This window comes from Chaetodon auriga, chromosome 17 (assembly GCF_051107435.1).
Source record: "Chaetodon auriga isolate fChaAug3 chromosome 17, fChaAug3.hap1, whole genome shotgun sequence".
NCBI lineage: Eukaryota > Metazoa > Chordata > Actinopteri > Chaetodontiformes > Chaetodontidae > Chaetodon > Chaetodon auriga.
Genome location: NC_135090.1, coordinates 13,005,088 through 13,032,515, shown reverse-complemented (window position 1 = coordinate 13,032,515; position 27,428 = coordinate 13,005,088). Strand labels below are relative to the sequence as shown.

The following is a 27,428-nucleotide window of genomic DNA, read 5'->3' as shown; positions in this document are numbered from 1 at the left end:
ACAGCCACGGTCACGCCTCGACAGGAAGTGACGAATGTGGCCACGAGCGTGACGAACGGCTTGTTCGAAAATACAACAAGGAAGTGTCCGTTTATTGTAAAGGAAAATAATCACCGGATAAATCATCTCGTCAAACCGTGGGACGCCTCGCTCGGTTGTTGGGTGTCGGGGGGGTAAAGTCACCGTGGACTTGCCCGAGAGCCCGTTTCCGATCGTCTCGAGGGATTCTGCTTTTAGCCAGCTAGCTAGCTAGCGATGAACACGGACGTGGAATTTCACATCAGGCAGAATTATCCGTGGAACAAGCTCCCAGCTAATGTCAAACAGGTACTGTGTCTTAACGTGTCCACGGGACAGGGTGAGGAGGAAGCACCGCTGTGTCCTCGGGGGGGTGAAGCTGTCAATGTCACGGCGGTGCTCTCTGTCATACAGGCAGCTGTCAGGGTCGCACCGCTCGCTAACCTCCTCTGCAGGGCTTTCACCGTTGAGCCGGAGCCATAACGGACCATCATTACATTACAGCCACACAAGCTCCGCTGCCTCAGCTTAACTTCGCTGGCATCACATGACTGATTGTTTGATAGATGGCGCCACATGATGCTAGCGCGTGGATGTCACCTGCAAATATTGCATTCACACCTCTGTGTAACAGCCAAGCGGTGTCGAAAAATGTGAAAGATGTTTCACTATTATTAGTCTGCATAAATCCCACCTTTACGCCATCATGTCGTGGTGAAGTGGTGGCGGGTGTATGTCCCCTCCCACCAAAGGTAGATTACCAAGAAGAAGTGGGCAACCGCACAGGGGCCCTAGACCTCCAGGGGCCCCAGACCTTCAGGCTTATTGTGTGTCAGCTGGCTTGTGCTAATATAATCTACAATTGAAGTGATACACCACGTTTTCAAGTTTGTCTTTCTGAAGTAGATCTGGTATCAGTTTTGTTTTCTCTTAAATTGGAAATCCATGTTCCTCACTGTGTACATCTGAGTTCCAGTAGACAGAGATCGCTGTGGTGCTGAAAACTGAGACGGTGGTCTGCTGTGCCTAAGTGAATGTGCAGTAACCGATAGCAAAAACAGTGAATTTTATAATGACACTGACAAAGAGCCTGAATTTAATGTGGATGGGCCACACCATGGCCAGAACCTGATCCACCAGGTAAGGTCAGTATTGGTGCTGGCACCCATCTGGTGTATTCAATCGCTGCTTTCTTAGAAAAGAAAAAATCGCTCATTCCAGCTTCAAAACTGTGGATATTTTCTAGTTTCTTTACTCCTCTATGACATTTAACTGAATATCTTTATGTGGTGGACATAATAGGACATTTTGACGACATCATCTTTGGCTTTTGGAAACATGGGTGTTTATGTGTTGTTGTATTTTCCCAAATTGATGTGTTCGATCATGTAACCAGTCATTACATTTGGAGCCAGGAAATATTCCACCGTGGAAAAATTCTACATATTGCACAGAGGAAAGTGGGATTAAATGGGGCCCAGTAGCTCATTTTGCCACCTCGCAGGTTAATCCAGCCTTGGTCCTCACCTGTGTTCTGTTTTTCTTTTCCTCTGCAGAGTTTGGGGAACTCTCAGCGCGAGTATGAGAAGCATGTCCTGCTGTACAGCATCCGCAACCAGCTGCGATTCCGCAATAACCTAGGTGAGCAAGTTTTTGTTCCTCACACCAGGACTTAACAAGCACCTTGTACCGCAGGTCACATCATGGAGAGGTGTGAGATTAAAAGACAAAGGGAGGACAAATCCTCTTGCATTTTATATCTTCTTGAGAATAAGATGTGTGAGTATGTCACAGGCCTGGCCCAAAGTGCTCTCGGTGTCTGGTGTAACAGGTACGTTTAGCTAAAAGGATTGCATTGTAATACAGCAGCCCTGCAGTAAATCCTGCTGTGAAGATGGTAGATTAAATCTCATTATTCCGACTACGTTAGCTTTAGCTAGGTGTGTCTCAAATCTGGCAGTTTAATGTGAACACTGTGCATGAACAGGTACAGCAGATTTCATGATATTGACTCTATCCTGAAGCATGCCTGTCTTCAATAATCAAGAAAGTGATTGTATTATCAGTTAAGTAATATGGCACTAGCTGTGTTGTAATAACCACTCTGTGTAATCAATTGTGAGCTTCTTGAGCTTGCTCAGGATCAATACTCCCTTTTTAACCTGGATTGATCTGGTATAGATTTAGGAAATGTTCCTGTATGAACACTCACCCCTGGCTGTGAACTGTGTGTTTTATGAGCAGTGCGCCACGTGAGGAAGGACGAGCGCAAGTATTATGAGGAGCTCCTGAAGTACAGCCGGGACCACCTGATGCTGTACCCCTACCACCTGTCAGACATCATGGTCAAAGGGCTGCGAGTCACTCCGTTCTCATATTACATAGGAATCATGGAGGTAAGCAACTTCTGCTGCACTGCACAACAGAATAGGGAAGATGCAGGACCTCTTTCATCATAAGCTCAGTAAGCACCTTCTCATACACCTGAGCATCTATCTGAAAAGCTCCGGCTGCTTCGGAATTGTAGCGTCGCTTCTGTCTGAAACCCAAGACAATAACATGGTGATTTGGTAATTTCAATGAGCCGGGCAAACTCAAAGGCACAGAGCAGGAATTGTTATTGTGCAGCGGCAAAGATCCACTAATTGGTTTGGAAATGTCTCTCTTAATTTAAAATTGAACAATGTCTTCAATTTTAGCATCCCTGGAAACCACTGCAGAAACGGCAGTTTCCGACAAAACGGGCAATCCAAGAACCCCTCGTAATAAGAAGCATCGGAGCTTTTTACAGCTCTCTGCTGTCAAGTGTAATGTGTTCTCTGTTACTTGGATAATGTACTTTTTCTATATTATATGGTACCCCTGAATAGATCTGTTAAACATGTACCATTTTGTTTAGCTACACCATTAAAGTATAGCCAGTGTGTTTCGAGGAGAAACCTGTGTGTCACTGGACAGCATGAGTGAGGCATGCGCTCGAACTTACATGTCATTTGCATGTGATAAACAAAGAGGGAAATGTTAGTGACGTGGCAAACATTACCTCACTGTAGAAAGTGCATTGATTATTACGATATTTTCAGTTGGCGTATAAAATATTCCCTGGTTTTTAGAAATCACGTGGTGGATTGTGTTTCCTCCGTTTATAGATTCACCATCAGTTTGGCACTAGGTGTCAGTCAGTGTCTGCTGAAGCCTCGTGCGCCAGCTCAGGGAGACACGAAGGACTGATCACAGGACAAACACAGCCAGAGAAAATCTTTGCTGTTTGCTCTGCAGTCAGTTTGGGCTTGGTCCGCGTGACGGCTCGCTCTCACTGATAAAGCTCAGTGTGTTGTTTGAGGCTAGCACAGCCGGGCTCATGGAGAACCAGTCTGTCGGAGACTTTGACCAGCTGGGTTCTCCTTGACTTCTGACATTCTCAATTAGATTACTGAGGTCATGACGTCACAGGGCTGGGAGCGTCACTCCTGAAAAGTAATCCATGCTGCATATAATAATTCTGATTTCTTCATAAAAGTAATGCACCTGTAATCTGTTTTGTTCCACATGAAGCTGATTACAGATATATTGATTGTGTCATTTCTTTGTATGACGCTCTCAGATGTGTTTCTGCACACAGAAAGTGTGTGCGCAGATCTTGGGTGTCTCATTTGATTGCTCCACATTTAGCATACTTCCCATTTCATCAGAGCAGATATGACTAATGCTCCCAGTCTTCTTTTTGCAGGACTTAACTTATAAACAGGAATGAAGATGCAGCATTTAGTTTTCAGCTCACACGTAAAAAGGCTTCACCCTCTTTCCTATGCATGCTAAACCAAACCTAACTGAGCTTTAATTGTGGCCACTAAATTGCCCAAGGCTATGTCACATTCTGATAATCCCTCTTAAGCACTTAATGAAAATGGGGAGAAGAAATTAGCACGGCCGCCCAGATCTGCTAATCCTGTTATTAATCAGAGGCAGGGGGACACAGAGAGGGGGAGAGGAAAAATGAGTTTAATTCTTCTTTTCCCTGTTTCCTTTCTCCTTTCTTTTTTGCACCTCCAGGATATTATGAACAGTGAGAAGAGTTACGACTCCTTGCCCAACTTCACTGCTGCTGACTGTGAGTTTTTCTTTTTTTGTTTTGTTTTTACTCCCCCCTCCCCCCTCCCTCGGAGTAGTTGATGAAACAACTTTACTGGGGTTCTGTGTACCTCCCACTCCTGCTTTCTCTGCCTCTCTGGTCTCTCTCTCTCTCTCTTTTTGTTTCTTGTGTTTAAAGGTCTGACAGTATATGTGGTGATATAACAGTCACACTGGAAAGATGCAAAGTTTTTCAGGAAGCTGAGGGATTTGAACGAGGGTCACAAAGTCACTGGAGGGCCACTTCTGTCTTTGTAAAACTGCTTTTTGAACACAAAGTACAATTTTTGGCTTAAACGTAATTTCAAATGTGTCCAAATGGTTTTTCGGAAGTTAGGGAGGCTTTTTTGTGTGTATTGATGAAGACTGGCACCAGGATGTCAGCCTTTTGGCAGGTGTGGCGTGTGTCTGTAGTTCATGCAGTTTTCTTGACAGATGAATCTGTTTTTTCCAAGTGTTTGTGATTTGCTTCTGTTTTTGAATACTGGAGGGATGGTAGGAAAACCCACCACTCCTTGTCTTGAATAACAACCAAATCCCACACTGGTTTTGATGGTTGATGAGATGAATTGTTTTCCAAAGCCACTGACTAGCATTACTAATAAACACAGAGCATATCATTGTATTCCCATAACCAGAACAGAGCACTGGCCAAGTGGTTTTTGGATTGACGTATAAATCCCACTTCTTGGTAAATCAAAATTCTGCAAAAACAAATCTCTTTTCCAATGTGTTACTGAATCACTGAGGAGCTGTGTTTTTCAGAAATTAATGCAAAAGCAGATCAAGTTTGCGTCAAAGCGTACGGGTAGTTGTAGCATTCTTTGACTTTCTGCTGTCGAGTGAAACAGACTTTGGTGTTGGCCTGTGAGTGACTGAATCCTGGCAGTACAGGACCTCCACGCTGCGGAGACAGAAGGCTGCCGGCAGGCTGCCGTGCTCGCAGGGGCCTCTCTCCTCTAATCTCCCTGGAGGAGCTTTGGAAGTGTGTCATGCAGAAGTGGGTGGATGGAGAGTCGGTGAGAGAGAGTTTCACGTGGGAGGATGTTTGTGTGTTGTGTCTGTGTCTCGGTGTAACGGCATGATACGCGTGCAGGTTTCTGCTGCTTTAGGAGGCCAAAATGTGAACATCCCTTACTGGTCCCTGTTTGCTTTGGCAGCCTTCCCAGCACATTCTGCTTTGGCCCTTCCAGGCCCATGCATCATAGGCGAGAGGAGGTGACACGGTGGGATTTGGAGTCCAAATTTGCATACCTTTCCACTATGAAGGCCATAAAATTGCTTTAAGGCCCAGTATATATGTGTTAACTTAATTATGGATAAAAATGTATGCACATGCTCACTCTCAGTATTCTCAGAGAACCCTGTTTATGTTGGTAGATGGATTAGTAGTTCTTTTGCATTTGTGTGTGCCTGTCAGAGGACAGGGTTGTCTCAGAGAAGGTGTGTGGGTATTTGTGTGGACGTACTCCCTCAGCAGAGTTTGGATGAGTCACTGCTGCCGCTCCTGAAGGTTTTTTTTCTCTCTGAAGAAACTCCAATATGAAGTTCGAAATATCCAGAAAACTAATTCTGAAACTTTGCTTCTCGCTGTAATTGTCTCTCTTTTTATGCCTCCGTACTCGTGACTATGATACGAGTCTGGACAGGCATGGATGTAAACTGCACCTTGACTGGTTTGCAGAGGCATACAACCGCGAGGCGTTAATTCTAGTTTGTAAAGCCTCAGAGGCTGTAATTGAAAAATGCCACGGACGCTTTCGCAGCTGCAGATATATTTGCCGCAGTGTTAATGTGCAGTGATTACAAGTTCATGGCCAGTTACTCAGGCATGATTGAGTTTTACTTGCTAATTTCTCATCTTCTCACAGGTCTGCGGCTGCTTGGCATTGGGAGAAACCAGTACATTGACCTGATGAACCAGTGCAGGTCCTCCAAAGTAAGACGTGCTTCTTTTTTTTAAAATGATCAGTTCCAGAAAAAACCTCATACATTAAGTTCATAGATTTGTTCATGTTAGTAATTTAAGAGGAGTACTGAATATTTAATCCAGCTGTATCTCCCCCCGCCTGGCCAACAGCAAAATGCACAGCAGTACTCAGTGTGCACATCCTCATAAATGAAGCCATAACAGCCATAAAATGTTGCACACTCAAGGCGAAAAACACCATCAGCAAATATGTTCTGCATATTTTGGAAATATTTCTCCATCATTCCCTTCAAAATTACAATATCAGCCCTTAACAACAGTCTTTATTAGTTTTATTTTTCAGTTGCACCTCACCTGCTTCCCCGTCTGTCTACTTTGTCAGAAATTCTTCCGAAGGAAGTCAGCGCGGGACCTGCTACCCGCCAAACCGGTGGAGATCTCTGTCGAGCCGTGGTGGGTGGCACAGACGGGCTACATCACTGAGGACGACATCAGGGTGAGATAAGAGCTCTGCTTCTTTTCCTCTCCACATCTCAGTTGAGTTTCATGAAAGACATGTTGAGATATTTGATTTTTATGTTTATGGGCTTAAGGATGAACTGATTCGATTTTGGTTGTCAAAGCTCACGATAACATCACAAAACACAACAAGTCAATAATTAATGTGCTAATTATGATAAAATGTTACACACATGTTTTACAAAGTTCAGCTTCGTTACATATATTGTATGAGTCCGGACAGACATGGCTGTAAAATGGCATGACTGCAGTCACTGTAGTTAGTGATTGCAGGCTGGGATGGATCATACTGACACAGTGGAAGGAGAGAGGACAGTTTCGGTCAAAAAGGCCCTTTTACATACACTGCATGTATCATTGACCCACAAAATAAGCAAGAGAATGATGTGTGTCAGTGTGATTTTTACCCTGAGCTGTCATTGAAATTCATGCACGTTACCTGCCAAGCTGCAATTGTTCATCCCATGAGCCCCTGCGCTGCACGTGGAGATCTCACCTGATGAAAAATATATACCTGCCAAGATCCCAACAGTTTTTCTTCCTTCCACAGGAAGAAAACCCCAAAAAACACAAGATAATATGGACGACTACTGCTTTGACATCCATGTGCGCATGCTCTAACGTTGTGTATTTGATGTGTGTGATTACAGATCTGTTCTCCAGCAGAGAAGAAAGCCATTGACAAGATGATAGATTCTGGTCCTCAGCTGGCTGGATCAATGGAGTACAATGTGGTTTTAAGTGAGTACACTGTGTGTCACATGTTAAGCCGGCCATTGAAAACTGTTTCTGCATCCATCAACGACACAATGAAATTACACGTTAACACTTTGTTTTCTAAAAATGAATAGATCTTTTATATCTTTAATAGTGTCCAACCCACTGTGTACACAAATCCTTTCAGAATGGATTGTCCTCTTTGACGTGCGTCAAAATCTGGCTTTTCCAAATGACGCCTCACTTGACTGCAGTTATTGTTAGTAGCTCGGCTCCTCACATGCTTGCTAAAAACTTTTTTGAAGAGTTGGGTCTGGATGTTCATGAGACTAACCATTGAGCATCAGATTGATTCTACTCAGTCTGCCGTCTTCTCTGCGACAATCAGGCCGCCACCAATACATAAATGTATGGGAAACAATATATGGGGAAAATAATGGTAATAGGATTTTAATATAGAATATAAGAAACGTGGAAGAACATGGATGCTGATATTAATGTCTTTCATCAGCGTGCTGGTGTGAATTTCAAAGATGAAGCCGAGGGAATGAGGATGTGTCCATGCAGTTTAAATGTTAATTAGAGAACAGTTTGACAGTGATGAACCTCTGCCTCTGGAGTGCTGCTGACTGAGTGGGAACAAATGCAATTAAATGCAAGAGACGCAGAGCAATTTGAATACAAGTAGCTGTTTAAATGACATTTGATTGGCTTGAATTTTTTTCTGCCGCTCTCATACGTACAATTTCTTGTTCTACACAGAAGAAGTTCAATAACTACATAGTTTGCGTCATAAGACTTGTTTTTCTGAACGTGGGAACCACCATATTAATGGATATTATGCCAATTATGTCAATTATTCTGTATTATTGTATGTTTGTTTTGTACGCCAGGCTTGTACAACCGGGGCTTCATCTACTTGGATGTTCCCATATCCGATGACAGCTGCATCTCAGGTACATCTGCGTGTGTGTGTGTGTAAGCTAATGTATTACTCACGTTATGGGGACATAAATCTGTTTACACAGTCACATTGTAGGGACTTTCCATACTTGTGCGGACAAAATGCAGGTCCCCACAGTGTAAATCATTAAATTTTAGGGTGAAGACTGAGGTTAAGGTTAGGGTTAGGCAAGTAATGGTTATGGTTATGGTAAGTCTACGTCTCTAGGATATGAATGTAAGTCTATGTAATGTCCCCACAAGTGATGAAATCCTAACGTGTGTGTGTGTAAACATCTTGGTATTTCCCCCCTGAGAGTGATTACCTTGAAAGAACACTGTAGGCGAGCATTATGGTTAATGGCCTGATCTGAAACAATGCCTAATAGTGTCATTACATATGCACACAGTAGTTAAAAAGCAGTCCCTCACTGTTTTTGCCTTGCAGTGCCCCCGCTGGAAGGCTTTGTCATGAACCGTGTCCAGGGCGATTACTTTGAAACACTTCTCTACAAAATCTTTGTGTCCATTGATGAGCAGACAAACGTAGCAGAGGTAGGCTTTAGAGGCGTGTTTTATTGTCCGCGCTCGCTTTCTTAATTGAATATGTCTGTATGCGGGTCAATAGATCAACTTTTAAACCAGGACCTGTTTTCTTTTCTCCCTCTCTCCTCCTCGTCCTTCCTGCCCCTGTGCCTCCCAGCTGGCGAATGTGTTGGAGATTGACTTGGACTTAGTGAAGGTGAGTATCCACCTGCTGCAGCATGTGACTGATTGTAATGTAAAGACGAAAGTAGTTTTTTTTGTTTGCATTTGGAATGACATAGTGTGCAAATCGGTGAGAGAAGCAAAGATATTATGTAGCCTAGCACGTAGATATTTCTGCACAGTTTCATTCCAGATACTTCCTCACACAGGCGCTCACCTGAGAGATGGACTGTGACGCACACGCATGCACACTCGCATTGCTTCAGATGACATTCATCATGCCCCATGCCTCTATCAGAGGGGCTGAGCAGCACCATTCCAGTTGAATTGGTGAACACGTTTGACCCAGTTTTCCCCAGTTTCCTATTCACTCTCTGTCAGACACGGAGCCAAACTCCCTCTCAGTGTTATGACCTCCAGTGTGAAGAGCTGAACTCCCCCTGTTCCTCGGTCTCATCTCATTCTTGCCGCTGAAAAGCAGCACTTAAGAGAAGCGGTTGAAGGCAGCGGTTGCAGTGATTCTCCAGGAGAAAACCCTGTAACTTCAGAGATGATTGAGATGTCTGAGAGGTCTCCTTTGTGAAGAACTTTTCCCATCGTGACTTGAGTTTAACTTTCTCGTGCATAATGACTACCTCATGGCCTTAGTCACTTGAAAAAAAAAAAATTCTTTGCTGTGCTTCTTTTGATATGATAAGAGGGTGGCTAAGAGTTGACCTCAGCTTGCACTACCGGGGCATTAAAGTGTAGAAAGCAATCAAGTTCTCCATAACTTGAGTGAGGCGGCCTGTTCAGTCTGAATAAAAGATTTAATGCCAAAGCAAGTTGATGACTGTAGAAATTAAAGAAGTAATGAAAAAGCCAGCCAGCTGTTTAGTGGAAAGTACAGAGCGTTACCTTTTTTTATATCTTTTTTGAGTCAGTTTGAGTCATCAGACATGGAGTAATGACTTCATTCTAGATCCCGTTGGGCATTAAAAGAGCATCACCCAAAAGATTATTCGACCCTCACAATCAATAAAACAGGTCAGAGGTTGAGGATATAGAACATTATCAGACTAATGATGTCAGAGATGGGTCCAACGTCTTGTACTTTCACTGTGTTTTATCAGAATGCTGTTTCCATGTACTGTCGCCTCGGCTTCGCTGTGAAGAAAGGTCAGGTGTTCAGCTCAGACCAGCTCCACCCCACCTGGAAGAACGCCCCATCTGTCAACAGACTCAAGTACGTGCTTGGCTGTGCAGGCAGCAACCATCCGCCATCCTGTAATGGCAGTGGTGCCATGTTTTCAACCATCTTTTCCCATTAACTTGCATTTTTTTAAATGTTTTTAGAAGCATTTTATGTCCAAGATTGAGTTAACAATGGACACTGAAGAAAGCTTTTTTAATGATTCAACCACCACACTTGGTTTCGATTGTGGTGACACTGCTCTTTCTTTCAATCACTGTGTCCTCTGTGGTAGGAGCACCATGGACCCTCAGAAGATGCTGCTGTCCTGGGAGCAGGGCAGTCCTGTCATGGAGGGAGGCTCCTCAGCCACCGACACTGACACCACCAGTCTGGAAGATCAAGGTCTGTCCGTCCACACGCACACTCCCACATATATGCACAAACTCTGCAGTGTATGCAGATGAATATGCATCTTGATGTACGCACACAAAGCACTTCCTGAACGTTACTTAAGAAGTTTTGAAGCAGCAGTGCTAATTAATCCCCAAGGAAGCTCAGCTGTGCTTCTTGAAAGTCACTCTCACATTATTAACTGTTCGTCTAAAGTGGTCTCATTTTTGGTCTAATTTTAACTTTGTCATGCATGTTAAGGCCGCACCATTGGGTTGCGCAGACTAACAAATTGGATATTTTCAAATTGCCTTCTCATCAACCACAATTGCATGCTAATAATCAATTAAAATGAAACTGTTTGAGAAAGATATGTGGTTTGGGTTGGTCCCTCTAGACACATTTAATTTTCCAAAAAATCACAAGCTTATATTCTGAACTTAAGAATGATGCAGCCATGCAGTTGTGCTTTTACATACATTAATGGTCTGTAACGTCTCTGTAGCAGACACAGCCAGCGTAAGCAGCCTGAGCATCCCAGCTGCACCCACGAAGAGGATCGCCTTCCTCTTTGACTCCACGCTTACAGCCTTCCTCATGATGGGCAACCTGTCTCCGGTCAGTAACTGGATGTCAACACAGAGACTCTCAGTGATGAAATTCTCGTAATCAGACTTGGTTGAAAAATTCGGCTGCACGTCTTGATTCCTCTGTGTCTTTGTCCTTCTCTCAGAATCTGAAGAGTCATGCAGTGACCATGTTTGAGGTGGGTAAGCTGTCGGATGAGACTCTGGACAGCTTCCTGGCTGAGTTGGAGAAGGTGAGACCAGCAAGGGAAGCAAAGAAAACAAAGATTTACTACGGTGTTCAGTGAAACATCAGAGGGCACTAAATCCACGTAGAACATTATTTATAGCTTGATGCACATGCTCACAACACTCTAATGTATTTCCTGGTTTCTTTGTCTCCAGGTGGAGAGCACAGCAGAGGGTGAGGCTCAGCGTTACTTTGACCACGCTCTGACCCTCAAAAACACCATCCTCTTCCTGCGTTACAACAAAGAACTCACTCAGGACCAGGGACCTGATATCCCAAATATAGGTAGATATACAGTTCCACCCTCTTCGTCATTCCCTTTATTGGTATTGCTTTGTTTTTGGTTCTGATTTTGGTTTTAAGTTCCTTCCCAGTCCTAGATTGAGCTCATGTTTTTGTCCGTTGTCTTGAGAAGGCTCCCTCTGTGCTTCATCTGTGTTTTCTGTAGTTTGTCTTCTGCCAACGGTTGACATAAAAATGCAGCTGAGGTTTTCTAATCGTCGTTTCAAAATTGCAAATATCATTCAGATGGAAATTCAAGGTGAGAGCAGGGAGATGTCAGTGCAGAGTGAATGTGAATGTGTGTGCTAATGTGTGTATGATTCAGAGCACAAATGGTTCATTATTTCCAGTGGAAAACATAAGTTTATCTATTTGTGTGAGCATTAAAAACAGTGTGAGGTTCAGGTGAAAAAACAGTCACGGCGGACGGGGGTTAACCGAGCATCATCTTCAGTAAATCAGCAGCTCTTTAACGCTTTTGTTTTCAACTGCACAAAGTGTCTGCACACTGTCACTGAAAAGATATTCTGAGCTATCATTACCACAGCTGGGGCAAACAGCTACTTGTAAATGACTCCCATGCAGCTACTTAAACTTGTTCTGTGGTCTTGCAAAATCAAAAATTAATGAAGCTATTGAAAGTTATTTCCATCTCAAAGTTCTGGATAAGGCTGCAAACTCTTATTGAAGCAAGAGAGAGGACGCAGATTTTCTATTTGTGCTGCTTTTAGCAAACCTCTGCGTCACTCTCGGCTCGCCGTTTCACCAGTTTCTTGAATATTCCTCCTGAGTTTGGTCACATATTTCTGGATTCACAGGCATAATGCGAGCTGCAGTGTTCTACTTGTGTCTCTGGGGGGGGCAGCAGAGAGCGAGTCCTCCAGTGACTATAAAGCAAAGCTCTGGGTTTCCATGTAGCTACCGTTTTGCCACCAGATGCCGTTTGTTTGTTTTGGCTGCGTGCCTCACTTCTGATTGTCTTATCTCTCAGTCCTCCTCCTCAGCTGCTGCTCCAGGCGTCTGCTGAGGAGCGAGCGCACTGAGAGCCTGCTGGCGGAAGCTAAACTAAGCCCACAATGATACAAGAGTCTAGTGGTGATCCTGATGATTGTTCATTTGGGAAGTGAGGAAAATTGATCTTGCCAACAAATCTCTCAACAGACTAGACTCTTCTTTGCTGCAGCTCTTCAGTGCAGCGCCACGTGGTTACAGGCAGCTGAATTCTGACTGACAGCATAGAGACTGATAGATGTTTTTGGCCCTCACAGAACACTTGACTCTTAAAGAGACTGTGATGTAAAGTATGCAGGTAAATTATTATCGGATTCCAAAAATCAACATCCAGATCAGTATAATTCATTAGTCTCATTGCTTATTGTGCTCAGCTCACTCTCAGCAGTTAATAGACTCCTCCTGCCTCTTAGATTTATGTTTAGGGGATTATTAAGTCCAGGAATTTCAAGTTGACACTTGTGTCCTTTGAGAGGACAGTCTTTACAAGTCACCTGGGAGAGAGCTCTCTTCTTAACACCACGGCTATAAAGACAGAAGGAATCTTTACTGTGTGTTCTGGATGTGATCCAGTGCTCTTCAACCAAGTTACTGATTCATCCCCACCTGGCAGATGAACTTCGTTTAAAGGATTAGTTCTTCATTTGGGGAAATAAGCTTATTCACTTTCTTGCTAAGATGAAATGATCGATGCTACTTTCATGTATGTTTTGGTGAATTTACGCTAAGCCTGTATCCAGCAGCTGGTTAGCTTAGCTTAGCATAAACAGCTAGCTAAAATGTTGTACTCTTGCTTCCAGAGATGTACTTTATCTGTGCAGTGACACAAGAATGCAAACCACATGCATACACCTAATCACACTTTGTTTCAGCCTATTTTTATGGAAGTTGAGAGCGCTCCTGTTTTTTCCTCGGCTAGGTTTCCCGTTGGACATGTTACGCTGTGAGAGCCTGCTGGGTCTGGACCAGGCCACCTGCAGCCGCGTCCTCAATAAGAACTACAAGCTGCTGGTCTCAATGGCGCCGCTCAGCAATGAGATCAGACCCATCAGCAGCTGCACGCCTCAGGTATGACGCCTGGAGGGAGGGAGGGAGGGAGGGAGGGAGGGAGAGCAGAGGGGGATACTATACGGCCTGCTGGGATGTTGGATCGAATGTTGCCTGTGTCAGAGATGTGCGCTTGTGTTTTCGTCAACAGTTTATGTATGTGTGCCACGTTAGGTTGTGTATGCCCGCTTGCTGTGTGTACACACTTGTGCGCCCGGGGTGATTTGGGACCGTGTGTGAATGCTTTGTGTGCGCCCAGCCTGCAGTTGCCCCCAACAACAAAACTACACAAAGAGAGAGGGAGGAAAAGAGAGAGAGGAAGGGAGGCAAGGCTCATGAGTAATTCTTCTGGTTGGCCACAGTCCAGCCCTCTAACTGAGCTCAGAGAGACCGAGGGAGAGAAGTTAAACTCTTGTTGTGCCATTCACGCTGCTGTTTATTCTCACACTGCTGGGACTCAGCGAAGTGGAATTCAGTGAATTCCTTTCTTTTTTTGCTGCTCACATCTGTAATAGCAGCTTCGATTTTCGGCTTCTCGGACATAAGAACAGCACAGACGCAGTTCTTCTGCTTTGCCTCTGTTACTTTTTTGTTCGTTTGAAGTGTGTGTTTAAGTAAGAAACTAAATTGGGGAAACTTGTGTAAGAGAATTTGTACATGTGTATGCATTAGTTCTGCTCCTGTACACTTACACATATGTACATGTTTATGACTCCCCTGCAGCACATTGGCCCGGCCATCCCTGAGGTGAGCTCCATCTGGTTCAAGCTGTACCTGTACCATGTTACCGGCCAAGGCCCTCCGTCTCTGCTGCTCTCCAAAGGCTCCAGGCTCCGCAAACTGCCGGACATATTCCAGGTTAGTCCAAACTAAAAATTGAGCAAGTTCAGGTGTACGGTTGAGGAAGAAAATGTGTGCTGATACAGACACTGTGCAAACAATACAAATGTCTTTGAAATCAGAAAAGTCCCATGTGTGAAAAGAAAAACAATACTTTCAGCTTGATGTGATCGGACTCTTTTTCCATTTTTCTTTGACGCCTGCCCTTTTTAAATTTTGACCTTGGCCTTCAGTTTGAAGAACAGGTAATCAGAGCGCTGGAGGTAAAACTCAAAGCTGTTTCCTTCGTTCCCTTCGTCAGCCTTCGTTTCTCGACAAAGCACCTGGTGCATCACAGTCACAGTCATACCACACCGTGCACCTGCATTTTCCTCCTCAAAGGCTTCCCAGTGGTCTTGGAATTTTTTAACTATCCAGGGAATGTGAGACGGGGGACAAAAGAGAGTTTGATGCAGTAGCTTTTCAGGGAAGGATGGATAATATCATGTAAATGGGTCACTTAGATAGAAGCATATATTTTTCTACTCGTCGTCTGCTTCCCATTTTATTCATTTAAACCGTTTTGCTCCACAGCGAACTGTACTAACAGCACACTACTAACTCCTTCGCCACTTTCAGAGCTGAAAGGAGTAACAAAACGGAAAAGAATAACACCTTCATTTCATGGAAAAGCTCTAATTCAGTCGGGAAAACCGTTTTCATCATAGTCATGACATATCAATCAGCAGCAGAGTGATGGAGAAGTGATGTTTCCTCTTCTTCAACTCTGCTATTCACTTGCTGGATTAAACCACCTCTAATTTGAACTACTAGTGAGATTATGTGTAACATACAGAAATGTACAAATGTTATGACTGTTGTTCACCATCACACCTCCAGAGTTCTGATGGTTTCATTGATCAGCAGCTGTGGAAGAATCCTTGTTTTTCTCTGTTCAGGGCTACGACAGGTTGTTGATCACCTCCTGGGGTCACGACCCTGGAGTCGTCCCTACATCCAACGTGCTGACCATGCTCAACGACGCCCTCACACACTCTGCAGTACTCATCCAGGTAAACACACACAAGCTCAAATTTTACAATTAGGTTGTGTCAGGATTTTTTTTTTTATTTTGGGGGGGTTAATTGCTTGAATTTTAATTTGTGAAAATGCCATCGTGTAATCTTAAATACAGTATCTACTCTGCATGTGTTTTCAGAAATAAAATATTTGGAAGCAAGTCTTACTGTGTCGATATATAAACTGTACTGTGTGTGTGTGTGTGTGTGTGTGTGTGTGTAACCCTTAGGGTCATGGTATGCACGGTCATGGAGAAACAGTTCACATCCCGTTCCCCTTTGATGAGGAAGATTTGAAAGCAGGTGAGTTATAAGATCTGGATAAGGCTTTAGATCACGTTAAACACACACGCTTTTATACAGTCTATATGTTATGCTCATGCATGTGCTCCTGATAAGCCGACGTAAATGATTTTATTTACAGTCTACTGAACAGGATTAACTTATTAACTGATAGTAATATGATTATACACCATTAATATCAATGATAGCATATTGTCACTGCCATGTTGCACATCCCTGATTAACATAACCTCAGTCATGCTGTGCTCTTTTCTCTGGTGACTCAAATATTCAGTTTTTGGCTTTGAGGGTTTTAACTCGTCAAACATCATAAAAAGGACTTGAATCCTGTGAAATCCTTTACTTTGTGAATTTGTGTGTCAAGCTTAACACCTAAGTCTCATCCTCTTAATGCATTTGCTTTCAGAATGTCACATCCTCTGGAGCAACGCATTTTGTTTGATTGTCATGCTATGCAGATAGTAATATTAGTGTCAGCGTGCTGCACCCATCGCTCGTGTCGTGTCTCTCCTTCCTGCGCAGAGTTCTCCTACTCCAACATGTGTACGCACAAGGCGCTGCAGAAGCTGAAGGAGCAGGTGGACCTGGAGCACCAGTGTGGCTACATCACCATGCTCAACTCCAACAACAGGCACCGTCGCAGGGCCAGCGACAGTGCTGAGTGCAGAGGTACGGGAGCTAATGCAAATGTGTGTGCGTGAGCATTTGAGAGGCAAGACCTATAGTTGAATTAGTCACAATGTCCTTGCCTCTGATGGCCATTGGCACTGATGGTGCAAATTAGATAAAGATTGCTCACAGTCCAGTTTAATTATGCCGTTTGTCTGCATAATTGTGTCCCTCATTGCGATAGCCTTTACTAATGGACGTGGATCGAACAGTGTTAGCCTTTGCTTTGAGATTCACTGATTGAATCTCGCTGACGTAGGTGATCACAGATTTTTATGTAGATATTCACGCACAGAACAGTGAACGGTTGATTTAAATTGACAGACTTCTGATATCTATTCAGAATTTTTTTTAAGTTTAATGAAGGTTTTTAACTGAAGGACATTCAAGCTGTACCACAGAAACAGCCTTAATGCTGATGGACATTTGCTGCTTTTCTTCAAGGGGACACCCATTTAGGTGCAGGCCTGGACACCAACGGCAGCACTGAGTCCTTTGAGCTTGTGACAGAAGAAAACAACGGGGAAGGCAAAGCAAAGACAGACAGTAGGTCTACTTTTCTGTCTTCAGGTACCTTTGAACAGTTGTCTGAGAGTTTGAAGGGAGGGTAAAGAAGGGACCAATCGTCCATGTCAGGTTCAGAACCAGCATGTGTCTCATGTTGTATGTTACAATCCCTTTCTTTCAGCTCTGTCGTCTGAAGATGAGTGGGTCCCTCTTGAGCTGTGCTTCGGCATGCCCCTCTTCAGCTCTGAGCTCAACCGCAAAGTGTGTCGAAAAATCGCTTCACACAAACTGTGCAGCAACGAAAGGTACAAAAAAAAAAAAACACCCAGCATCCTCAAAAATTTCACTTTTGTTTAAAACCCCGAGAAAAGTGTAAAGCCGTGTTGCAGCAGTGCTAGACTTTAGCTTTGTTGTTTTTTTGTTTTTTTTTCCAGCCTTCAAGAGCTGCTTCACTCGAGCCGGAAGCTATCGCTGAAGGTGTTGAGCTTCGTTCAGTCATTCCAGGTAAAAACACTCCTTTGTCTCTGCGAGTGTGTGAGAATACTCAAGGGAAAGAAAAGAAATAACAATGTCCAGTGAAAATATCAGCAGTTTAAGTTTTGACTAGAAATGTTGGTTTCATTTGGTTTAGACACAACGTTTGTATGTATTTTTCCTCTGGAGATAATGAGATAAGGAAGTCATGATTTTGATATAACAGGCTTAAAACAAATATCAGCACCATGACTGCTCCTGGCAGCTGTTTCATTAAACCTTTTGTTTTTAGTCAATACTGCTTAGAGAACACAGTAAAGTCTCGGTGCACCAGCCAGTTAACGCTCATTTAGCAGGCATCTTAATAAATTTGTCAACCCCATGAAGATACAGTGAGCACGAGACGAGCCACAGAAGAATAGACCTCTAATGGAGATAAGTGTTTTATTTTATTGAAAGCTGAAACACATAAACATGAACATGCAAAGCATGAAGTCGTGTGTATTGTACTGAAAGTCACAGGAGAAACCAAAGAATGGCAAGTGAGGAAGAACCGAGCAAAACAAACCGTTATCACAGTTTGAATTGAGTGCAATAACGTGGGGCTGTGAGTGAGAGGGGCTGAGATAAAAATGAGGTATTGTGTTGATTTGCAAATGTTTGGGTGTATGTGAGGGTGTGTGTGAGTGCAGAGAAAGAGAAGGAAAAAAACAAGTTAATTGAAAGTGGAAGGCCATGGTGAGTGTGTAGCTTCAGATTAAAATTTGAACATCCTGCCTCATTTGTGTGCCGTCGGACCAGTCTCAGACCTCGCTGATGACCCTTTCTGAATGTTTTATACACAAATTCTCAGCTGCAGGATTTGGTGTTTGGATGTTTTTTTAAAGCAGCCACAGACTGTAAATCTATAGTTCTGCCTCGCCTTTCCAGACTTTTTTTTTTATATCCCAGAGAAGTGTATTTTTGTCCCACATAGCATCTGCTCTGATCTGTGACCTTTGCCCCTGTGTTGGCAGGATGGCATCCAGCCCTCTGACCTGGACAGCGGCGTGTCCAACCCTCTCAGTCAGCCCCCGGCCGAGTCCGGTGTCCCCCTGCCCGCCCTCAACCTCCTGTTCAAGGACGGGCAGCTGAAGGAGTGGAGCGGGCGGGCCCCTCCTCCCCTGGACATCTCAGCTCTGCAGAAGGACCAACCCACATAAGCCCCCAAAACTTCCAGATTTGGTCACGAGGAAATTCTTATTGAAGGTCCAGCCCTGCATCTTCATATCCGATCACAAGGAAACACTCGCTCAGAAGCCTCGCCCTCTCGTCCATCAGTGTCCACTCATGGGAAAATCAGCCCCGCCAGCACTTTGTCATTTCCCTGCTGTATGAGGAATCATCCTTCTGACAGTGTTGCCAACACTAGTTCAACCCCCCCACCCCCCCACGCTGTTACCCTCTGTGACTCCTCGTATTCGTATCAAGGCAGTGTTATCTGTTGGAGTGGTGCTATTATCACAGTATATAACAGTGATGCAGGCAAACAGCATATAACCTGGAACACCATTTAACTGGAAACACAAGCACTGTTCTCCACTGACTAGGCCGCCCCACCCCCTGCCCGCCCCTTCAATCAGTGGATGTTTTGTGATCCTTGAGAGCGGAGTGTAAAGTGGTTGATATCGTATAGATGTTCTAAAAATGACCCACAAAATAAACAAAGCGTTCATCAGACTTCTTCAGGAAACATTTGACAATATGCATATTCAAGGCCCAAGTCTTTGGACTGGAGTCCAAATACAGACCTGCTGCCTCCCCGTGTCGTCTCATGTTAGGTGATTTGATGCATGATGCAAACATGAAAAAAAAAAAAAAACTTTCCTCTTTACTTGTAATCAATATTGGGGGCATTTATTATTTGCACTGTGCAGGATTTCTCCAAGCCTGTGGATGAAGTAATGTCATGTACTTTTTTTTTTTTTTTTTTCAAATGTTGGATTCATCATGGTGCGTACATGATCTTAGAGCTCACGTTTACCACAAGAAAGTGTTTCCTCTTGGAAACTGAGACGGGTTAGAAATTGACTGGGCATCAGAGACACTGCTGTTTTTTTTTAAATCCTTTGTTATCATTCTTTCTCTGCACAAGAGAGCACCAAAGACCATTTTCTTTTCCTGTACAATGACTCTTGCAATCTTTAATCTGTTTTAGTGTCCTTTCTTTTTATTTTGCTGCCTTATTGCTGTTAGCCAATTAAAAACCACCAGGTCATTGATCAAATCTGTGGATTTGGTTTTTGCTTATGTTCTTTTTGCCTTTTTTAGGTTTTACAAATGATGATTTTCAAACGATTTCTGTGCATTTTGAATGCGTGTATGTAACCAATAAAAGCAACAACACTGGGACACAGACTACCAAACCCTGACCTCTGTTCAAGAATTCGACAAGATTAACCAAGTGTATCTAATTGCATAGAACGGGAACAGTCAGGTCTGTGTGTTTGACCCAGGCCTGTTGCCACTGTTGCCTGGCAGTATCTCTCCCTGGATCGACTCCAGTTTGTATGCAGTGCCGTGCACTCTTGGCCAGAACACCACACTCTCCATGGGATTCTGTTTACACCATGTTTTGAAAAATGGGGTTTGTAGTCTGGAGAGGAGAAGCAACTTTCGCTGTGAAGGCTGTCACAGACCCATGGGATGGGAATGCTAATGCTTTGCCCAGCGTCTCAGAGATATGATGGCCCAAAAAGTGTATGAAGTCTGTCATGAATTTTCAGTGTGGCTCCAAGAATACTTTTTATTACATTTAGAGTGATAACCCATTTTGCTGAGTTTCTTCTCTCTCTCTCTCCTTTTTTTTTTTTTTGAAGGAATCTGCCTTCTGCAGTTTTTGACCCACTTGTGGTTGTTGTTTCTAATACTGTGATGCTGAAATAGACGAAAAAAGACTTAACATGAGGTCCTGTTGAAGCATGATGACTGTGTAGAAACTGTTGTGTGCGTGTTGTGTATGCGTGTGTATTGTACACCTCACTCTCGGTGTGTTTTCATACACGCCTACCTTTCACAATAAGAATCCCCCCCTCCCGATCCTGCCTGTCTGTTATCTAGTTGCAGTACTCAGTCATCCCAGGCATCTCCCATCCTCCCCCAGGTATACATCCACCACAGTGTTTAAAAAAAATGCTACTTTTATATGTCAGCCTATATTTTAGGAAATCTTTGTTGTAGCTTGTTTAATGGGACTGTGAATATCATTGACTGAGTTAATAATGATGATACTCTTGTAATTAAATGGGTTAAAAAAGAAAAGAAAGTGACATTCCTTCAACATGCCCTTCCTCTATCCTTGCTTCATCTCCCCTCTGCTCCAGATACATATTATAATTACAAATAAATATGTAAAAAGTATATGAAAATATAAATAAATATGTAATAACTTTTTCCTCCCTGAAAATGTCTCCCAGTGTTGTTTTTCCTGGTCATACTTTGTGGTTTCGTATCACTGACTCCAGCCCCTCCTGGCTCTGAGTTGCGGCCAATCACATTACACGATATTAAGCCGTCCTCGGTGGATGTTTTCCTAGCCAGGTGGAACAGATGGTGCGCAAGACGCAGCGGTCCGGATGCTGTGTCCATCTGCCTCAAGTACGCACTTGTTCACCTATCCTTGTAGATTTAAATGGACGCTGAGCGGAAAAACAATGTCTGATACATGGAAGTGAAGCCTTTGAAAAGCTATGAAAAACCCACATTTTGGGGAGGAAGCTTACGGTGTCAGTCAGTGGCTGGCAGTGCCCCCACCGGACAGGTGGAGCCCCGCCTAATTGACTATGTCTCCTAGGCCTCCCTGCTCCAGTAATTTCCCAGCACCACAAATTACAGTGTTTCACCAGGGGGGCACCAGGGGCGTAAACTGGGTCATGCCACCCGAGGATAAGAAGCTCCAAGATGCGGTCAAATGGGCTGCATGTCACCACTCTAACAGTTCATTTCTCTCCTAACACCCTCAGCCCTGCACTGGTGCTTGGGAAAGGTGTAATGCATCTGCTGAATTCATTCTGCAGATTTGTTATTTTTGACTTCCATCATGTGAGTTGTCAAGTCGAGACTGCTGTAAGGCTTCGGGCTGAAATGGCCTGAAATAGAAGAAAGAAGAAAAAAATGGTTGTGCACATACACAATACATGTATAAACCTGAGCCCAAGCTGATGAAAGGTCGGTGAAGATGATGGCGAAATTACACCGGCCTCTTGCACACTGCATTGTGGTGCTTTATTATTGTAGCTCATTATTTTAGCTCATTTCAAGCGAAAGTGGAAGAACGACAACTAAGATAATGTTCCTTTTGAATTGTGTTGCATCATTATCAGGTCAGTTGATTCCACTTTATGTGTAATGTCAACCTTTTGTTGATACTAGAGGAAAAGTCATTTATCTGGGGACCATGGGTGTCCCTACAAGATTTTGCGCCGACTTGTAGATGAAATGAGAGCTGAAATTTCAGCAAATAAGTTCAAGTTTTGAGGTGCTGGTGATAAATAAGTTATTAGGGTTCATCCTCTGAGGACCATGAATGCCTGTATAAAATTTCATGACTTTCCATATCACAGCTGTGGACCAACAGACAGACCTTTCCACAGTGCTGTGATGCCAGTGTGGCTAAAATCATTTAGCACTGGTTTCCTCTTGACCTGCAAACCTGCATGAAGACATGTGATTTGAACCCTGTGACCCAGGCTGAACCCTACTTACAAGGGAAAACATTCAATCTGGATTACACAGGGTTGGAAATCACACGGTGTGATCCTGTGCAGCTCGAGGAAAGCTGTCTCTTAATTAACCTGATAGTCTTATGGAGTGCTGTCCAAAGGCCTCCGTGCTAATCTGCTGAGTCTACTGTGGCCAATGAGGCCATTCTGCCTCTTTAAACTAGATAAAAGGATAAGAAAGAGACTATTTTTCTGTTGAGACAAGTCCTCTGTTGTATCTACTGTACTGGATGACTTTGCAATCAGTTTGTAATCGGTCCCTCCTGTGGGTACCCGGCTCAGTGCAGGGGTCAAACTCGGTTCATCCGCTCTGTTTAAGTTTGTGTCTGTCTCTTTACTTCAGAGTTGAACATTTGTTTCCCTTTACAGTCTGTCAAACACGTTCACACCCCTTTGCATCGCTCTCAGTCTCTCACTTGCAGCCGTATCATTTTCAGGACAGGTGTTTTCACACAGTGGCTGCTGCAGCATGTGCCATTTTTGGGGCATACTGAACACATTCCCCTTGCCTGTGGGATCCATGGGTGAGAAAATAGCCTATAACTGAGAGCGAGTCTAGGCAGGCCACAAGCCACTACAAATGTAATGGAGACATTACAGTCCCACCAGGAGACTGAGAGGGAGCAAATGACTGCACAGCTTCAGTTCATTCAAGGACAGACAGGTGGTCAAAACAGTAAAATATTCGCAGATGTTGGACCCCTCACAGTCCTCCTCACTGTGTAGATTTGTAATTGGTAATAAGGCCACAGTCAGCCACTAAACCCAGGATGGATGTTTGCCCACTCTGCATTTTTGCTGTACGTGAGTTTTTGATCATAGAATTAATATATAATAAAAAAAAACACTAACAAAATAAATATAAAATGAAATAAAAATGATTACATGAATAAATAAAATCAAATGAAAAAATCAACAAAAACAAAGTACATGAAATGAAATGAAAATTAATACATGGATAGATCAATAAATACAATTAATAATAACCAACAAAATGAAACTGTATAAAAGAAACAGAACCAAACAATATAATAAATACACAAAAATTATCAATAAAATGAAATACAATAAAAATGACTACATATACAAAACAATAAAAAACAATAAAATTAAGAACAAATAACTCACTGAAAGGAATATTAACTAAAAAATTGAAAAGAAAAATTGCTTACCAACAAACAAACAAACAAACAAACAAACAAATAAATACATAAAATCCAACAAAAAAATAGTTGACTATGTAAATTACAGTGCAATAAAATTATTAAGTATTATTAGAATTAAATATCTCATAAACAATGTTGAATCATTTATAGCTATAACCCTGAAGGCCAACTGCAAACATTTTAAGATCATACAAAGAATTTTTTTTTTAATTAAACAGTGAGTATTTTTTTCAGGTTGTCTTTCATTTTAATTAAAAGCATCACGAAGGCACAACCTTCATGTCAAACAGCGCTGAAGTTGTCTGGAGATGATGGGCGGTTATCAAAGGTGTGGTGATGAAAATTACGCGCACTTCCGCTTTATGAGCAGCTCTCTCTCTCTCTCTCTCTCTCTCTCTCTCTCTCTCTCTCTCTCTCTCTCTCTCTCTCTCGCTCTCTGTGTGTGTGTGTGTGTGCGAAGCTTGAGAGAAGCTGTGGCGATGCCGAGCCACAGATCTACCATCAGTTCATCGCGGGCCGGATCTGAGCTGCACAGCGCGCAGTGTATGCGGAGTTAAACTGCGGTGCAGTCAAACGTTTGAGCGCTCTTGTGCGTCGAGGATCTGGATTTGAACTCTCGTTGTTTCCTGTGTGGCAGCCGGCGGACGGAACTTTACGCAGGGAAACAGCAGGTGAGTCTACGAGGCTACACCTGAGGGATAATTCTGAAAGCAGTTTGTAACTCCACTTGTTGATGGGCCACGAACAGGCTGCCCCAGCAGTCACACCACGGAGATATTCTTATGCGTAATTTGGATAAAACCCCCTGTCCGCAGGCAGGGAGGAGGAAGTTTTAACCTGCGAGGCTTTGTGGCGGATGGTGGTGATGTTTGGCGGCCGGTAACAGCTCTCGGCATCAGATCGTATTACACAGGCTGCTACCAGGTGAGCAGCGGCATGGGGAACCAGATGGACAAGCTGTCACATTTAAGTTACGCGGAAGTTCCGACAGTGGACCCGAACGGCGTGGACACGGAGGACGGGCCACGGATCGGGGTCTCTTACATATTTTCGAACGACGACGACGAGCTGGAGGACGGCTGTGCTGTCGATGGCACAGACAGGGACCCGAATCAGGAAGAGAAACACTACGACCAGCGCGACGAGGTGGAGTGCGCCGTCTACAACAGAGACGAATGCATTTACGAAAAGAGCGTCAAGTCCGCCAACCTGGAGGTTTATTCCCCGGAGAACCTGCTCAACAAATGTAAAGCGGGCGACTTGGTGGAGTTCGTGGCCACGGGTCAGTACCCGCACTGGGCTGTGTACGTGGGGGACTTCCAGGTGGTACACCTGCACAGAGCCGAGGTGAAAAACAGCTTTTTGACGGATGCAAGTCAAGGGAGGAGGTGCCGGATCGTAAATGACTTTTACAAATTCAAACCCCTGGGACCGGACATGGTGGTGCAGAACGCGATGGAGCAAGTGGGCTTAAAGGACCGAGAGCTGAGCTGGAGAAACTCCGAGTGCTTTGCAGCCTGGTGCATGTTCGGCAAGAGGGAGTTCAAAATGGGTGGGGAGATACGGATAGGCAAGCAGCCCTACAGGTTGAAAATATTCGCGTCCGACAGGCGTGCGCACGTGTTGGAGTTTCAGAGTTTGGAGGACATGATCATGGAGAAGAGGAGGAACGACCACCTGGGCAGGACAGCCGTGCTGCAGGAGCTGGCCACTCATTTTAGCAGCGTGGAGGAGATAAAAAGTGAGCCAGGCGCTGACTGATGGCTGCCCTTTTGATGCTCTTCTAAATGATTGCTTTGCAAGTAGAGTAGCCTTTACCAAACAAACTGTTACATCCTGCTCTTACCTATAGCAAGCCTCCACTCCTTCGATTTAGTTCAAGCTGGAGCTGATGTGTCATCCTTTCTATTTTAATTATGGTCCATGTTTTCATGAGTCTATAACAATGTTACTGCCTTAAAGCCACAATCCTCAACATGCTCTGATGCTCAATGGCCTTAGCAATTATGACTTCAATTATCTGAGAGACATGGAGTCGATTGAATCAAGCTGATAAGCTTGTTTGTATCTTCAAACAGCCCCTCCGCCCAGAATGTATAGTTTTTATGAAAGCTTTTCCCATCTGTCTTAAAGTGTCACGATTCAGCAAGTAGAGTGAGCGTTTCTTTATTCATAGCGTGTCCTGTTACTCGATCCTTGTGTGGTTTAACTTCATCCCTCAGCTTACCCAGACAGCAGAGCATCAGGGCTGCTTGCCGAATACAAGACGGATTCTCTCTGCCTTCAAGGGTAATTCTCACACCAGCACGTCCGAAGAAAATGATGTTTAGCTGGTCTGTGGCACACTGATCAAAGTTTGTCTTAGCTGTACCCAAAGGTCAAGTAAACCGTCCGTGTCCCTTTTTGAAATGAGTCTTCTGTCATATTGTTTTAACTGACATGTCCAAGAATAAGATTTAGCTGAACACACCGTTTGGTCTGGTCATTTAATACTGAGTACATGTGCTGTGTTTTTAAAACGCTCGTCCTGTCGTCTTCAAGTGTTTCTTAGGAATTAGTATAATTTGATGGGTTTTGAAGGTTAATTGTTTTGACCTGCTGCGGAAGACACATTCAGGTCAAAACAGAGAAAATAAGATTTAAATTATTTGCTCTACTGAAATAAGATGAGTGGTTGAATTTTCTTTTCTTTTTGTTCGACTTTTTACCAAAGAAACAAATTGCTTTCACCAACCTGTAATTTTTAGACTACAGTGAGCCTGGAGATCCTACTGGCGCTCTGTTGCGCAAAGCGAGGTTTAAGGGTTTATAGCAAGCTGGCTTGGGGTTTAATCCTGGTCTATTGGCTCACTTTTAACTGAAGTATCATCACTCCTGAACACCTGCTTCCTCGTCAGTCAACTCTCTGAAAAAATGGAGCACCTCGTCCTACTGAGAGCTTAAACAACAGGTCGACTAATCCATTAGTTGATAGACAGAAGCGTCATTGACAACTATTTTGATAATCGCCAAACATATTTACACTGTCAGTAATGTTTTTAGCTACCTTTTTAATCTCCGAGTCTAGAAGAAACGTTGAGAGTTGATCATCAAACTTCATCCTTTTACTCACCAAGAGCTGTCTGCAGCGGTGGAAAACCAGGCCAGCGTTAACTCCTGTGTCTCTTTCTATCACTTCTCTTCTTTGCTGACAAACATGGTGTCTTGGTGGGAGCGGTTGATGGTGATGGTCGCTTGCCAAGAGCTTCAGTCATCATTGCATTTACTTTTCAATTCATAGACTAATCGGGGGCAATACCTTGGGGCAGCGCTACTTCATCCTGCCATGTTGGATTGAAGGCACATCGGATGCTCCAGTGCCACGCTATCGCCTCTTGAGGTACAAAGTGGTATTATGAGACAGGATGGGCAGGGGCTAGCTGGTTAGCATGCTAAGTTCACTACATGTTGCTGCAACACAATAAATAGACACCTTTTAAATGATGTTTAAACTGTTATCTCTTCACGTTCTGTTGAGAAATTTAGTTGATTTTTGAGTCTTTTAAACTAAAATTCTTCAAGATAGCTCCTTTAAAGTCATTAAGAGGCTCTAAAGCAATATTCTTGCAGGGACTCAGAATTCCTAGCTGCAGCCCTGCTGACAGGATCCAGGCATGGACAAAATGACTGCATTCAATTAAAAGTGACAAGTAATAAAGGGAAAAATAGCCTGCTGAATTAACGGGAGGAGAGTCTGGATGTAAAATGTTATACAGAATGACAGAAATGCTACATTTTGCAGCATTTTTAGACCATCTGCACCCTTGAGTGCTAAACTAGGACTTCAAACAAGTAGCAGGTGGCCAGCTGACCATAACGGCAATAAACTAAATTTGTTGTTGCTTATAAATTCTACTGCATCATTTTTGCAGGTTTCCAGACAGTATATCGTTTTCACTGTAGCCCTGAAGAACTCGAGGGAACACA

General features: G+C 43.6%; 2 protein-coding genes across 3 annotated transcripts; both read left to right on the top strand.

Annotated features, from left to right (window-relative positions):
• On the top strand, positions 1-20,977 carry fam91a1 (family with sequence similarity 91 member A1). 2 transcript variants are annotated; one of them, XM_076754985.1, is made up of 24 exons: positions 1-327; positions 1,575-1,659; positions 2,263-2,414; positions 4,072-4,129; positions 6,021-6,088; positions 6,462-6,575; positions 7,249-7,339; positions 8,209-8,271; positions 8,706-8,812; positions 8,961-8,999; positions 10,078-10,190; positions 10,432-10,541; positions 11,035-11,147; positions 11,263-11,349; positions 11,501-11,630; positions 13,558-13,706; positions 14,409-14,543; positions 15,464-15,577; positions 15,814-15,886; positions 16,409-16,555; positions 17,000-17,101; positions 17,244-17,367; positions 17,497-17,566; positions 18,553-20,977. In XM_076754985.1, exons 1-24 carry the CDS (start codon positions 256-258, stop codon positions 18,736-18,738), a joined length of 2,502 nt encoding a protein of 833 aa, XP_076611100.1. In that variant the 5' UTR covers positions 1-255; the 3' UTR covers positions 18,739-20,977. The 2 variants fall into 2 exon arrangements, with proteins under 2 accessions (XP_076611100.1, XP_076611101.1); XM_076754986.1 differs by having other exon boundaries at positions 49-327; positions 11,038-11,147.
• Positions 20,978-23,925: 2,948 nt separating this feature from the next.
• Positions 23,926-27,050, top strand: lratd2a (LRAT domain containing 2a). Its single transcript, XM_076755199.1, has one exon. It carries the CDS (start codon positions 24,399-24,401, stop codon positions 25,221-25,223), a length of 825 nt encoding a protein of 274 aa, XP_076611314.1. The 5' UTR covers positions 23,926-24,398; the 3' UTR covers positions 25,224-27,050.
• The last annotated feature ends 378 nt before the right edge of the window (positions 27,051-27,428 follow it).

What these genes read in the sequence shown, in the direction of transcription:
- fam91a1 (XM_076754985.1), top strand. Translation starts at nt 256, where the DNA reads ATGAACACGGACGTGGAATTTCACATCAGGCAGAATTATCCGTGGAAC. An exon ending in AGCAGACAAACGTAGCAGAG is followed by an intron (nt 8,813 to 8,960) that starts GTAGGCTTTAGA and finishes TGTGCCTCCCAG; the next exon opens with CTGGCGAATGTGTTGGAGAT. An exon ending in AACTGCCGGACATATTCCAG is followed by an intron (nt 14,544 to 15,463) that starts GTTAGTCCAAAC and finishes TTCTCTGTTCAG; the next exon opens with GGCTACGACAGGTTGTTGAT.
- lratd2a (XM_076755199.1), top strand. Translation starts at nt 24,399, where the DNA reads ATGGGGAACCAGATGGACAAGCTGTCACATTTAAGTTACGCGGAAGTT.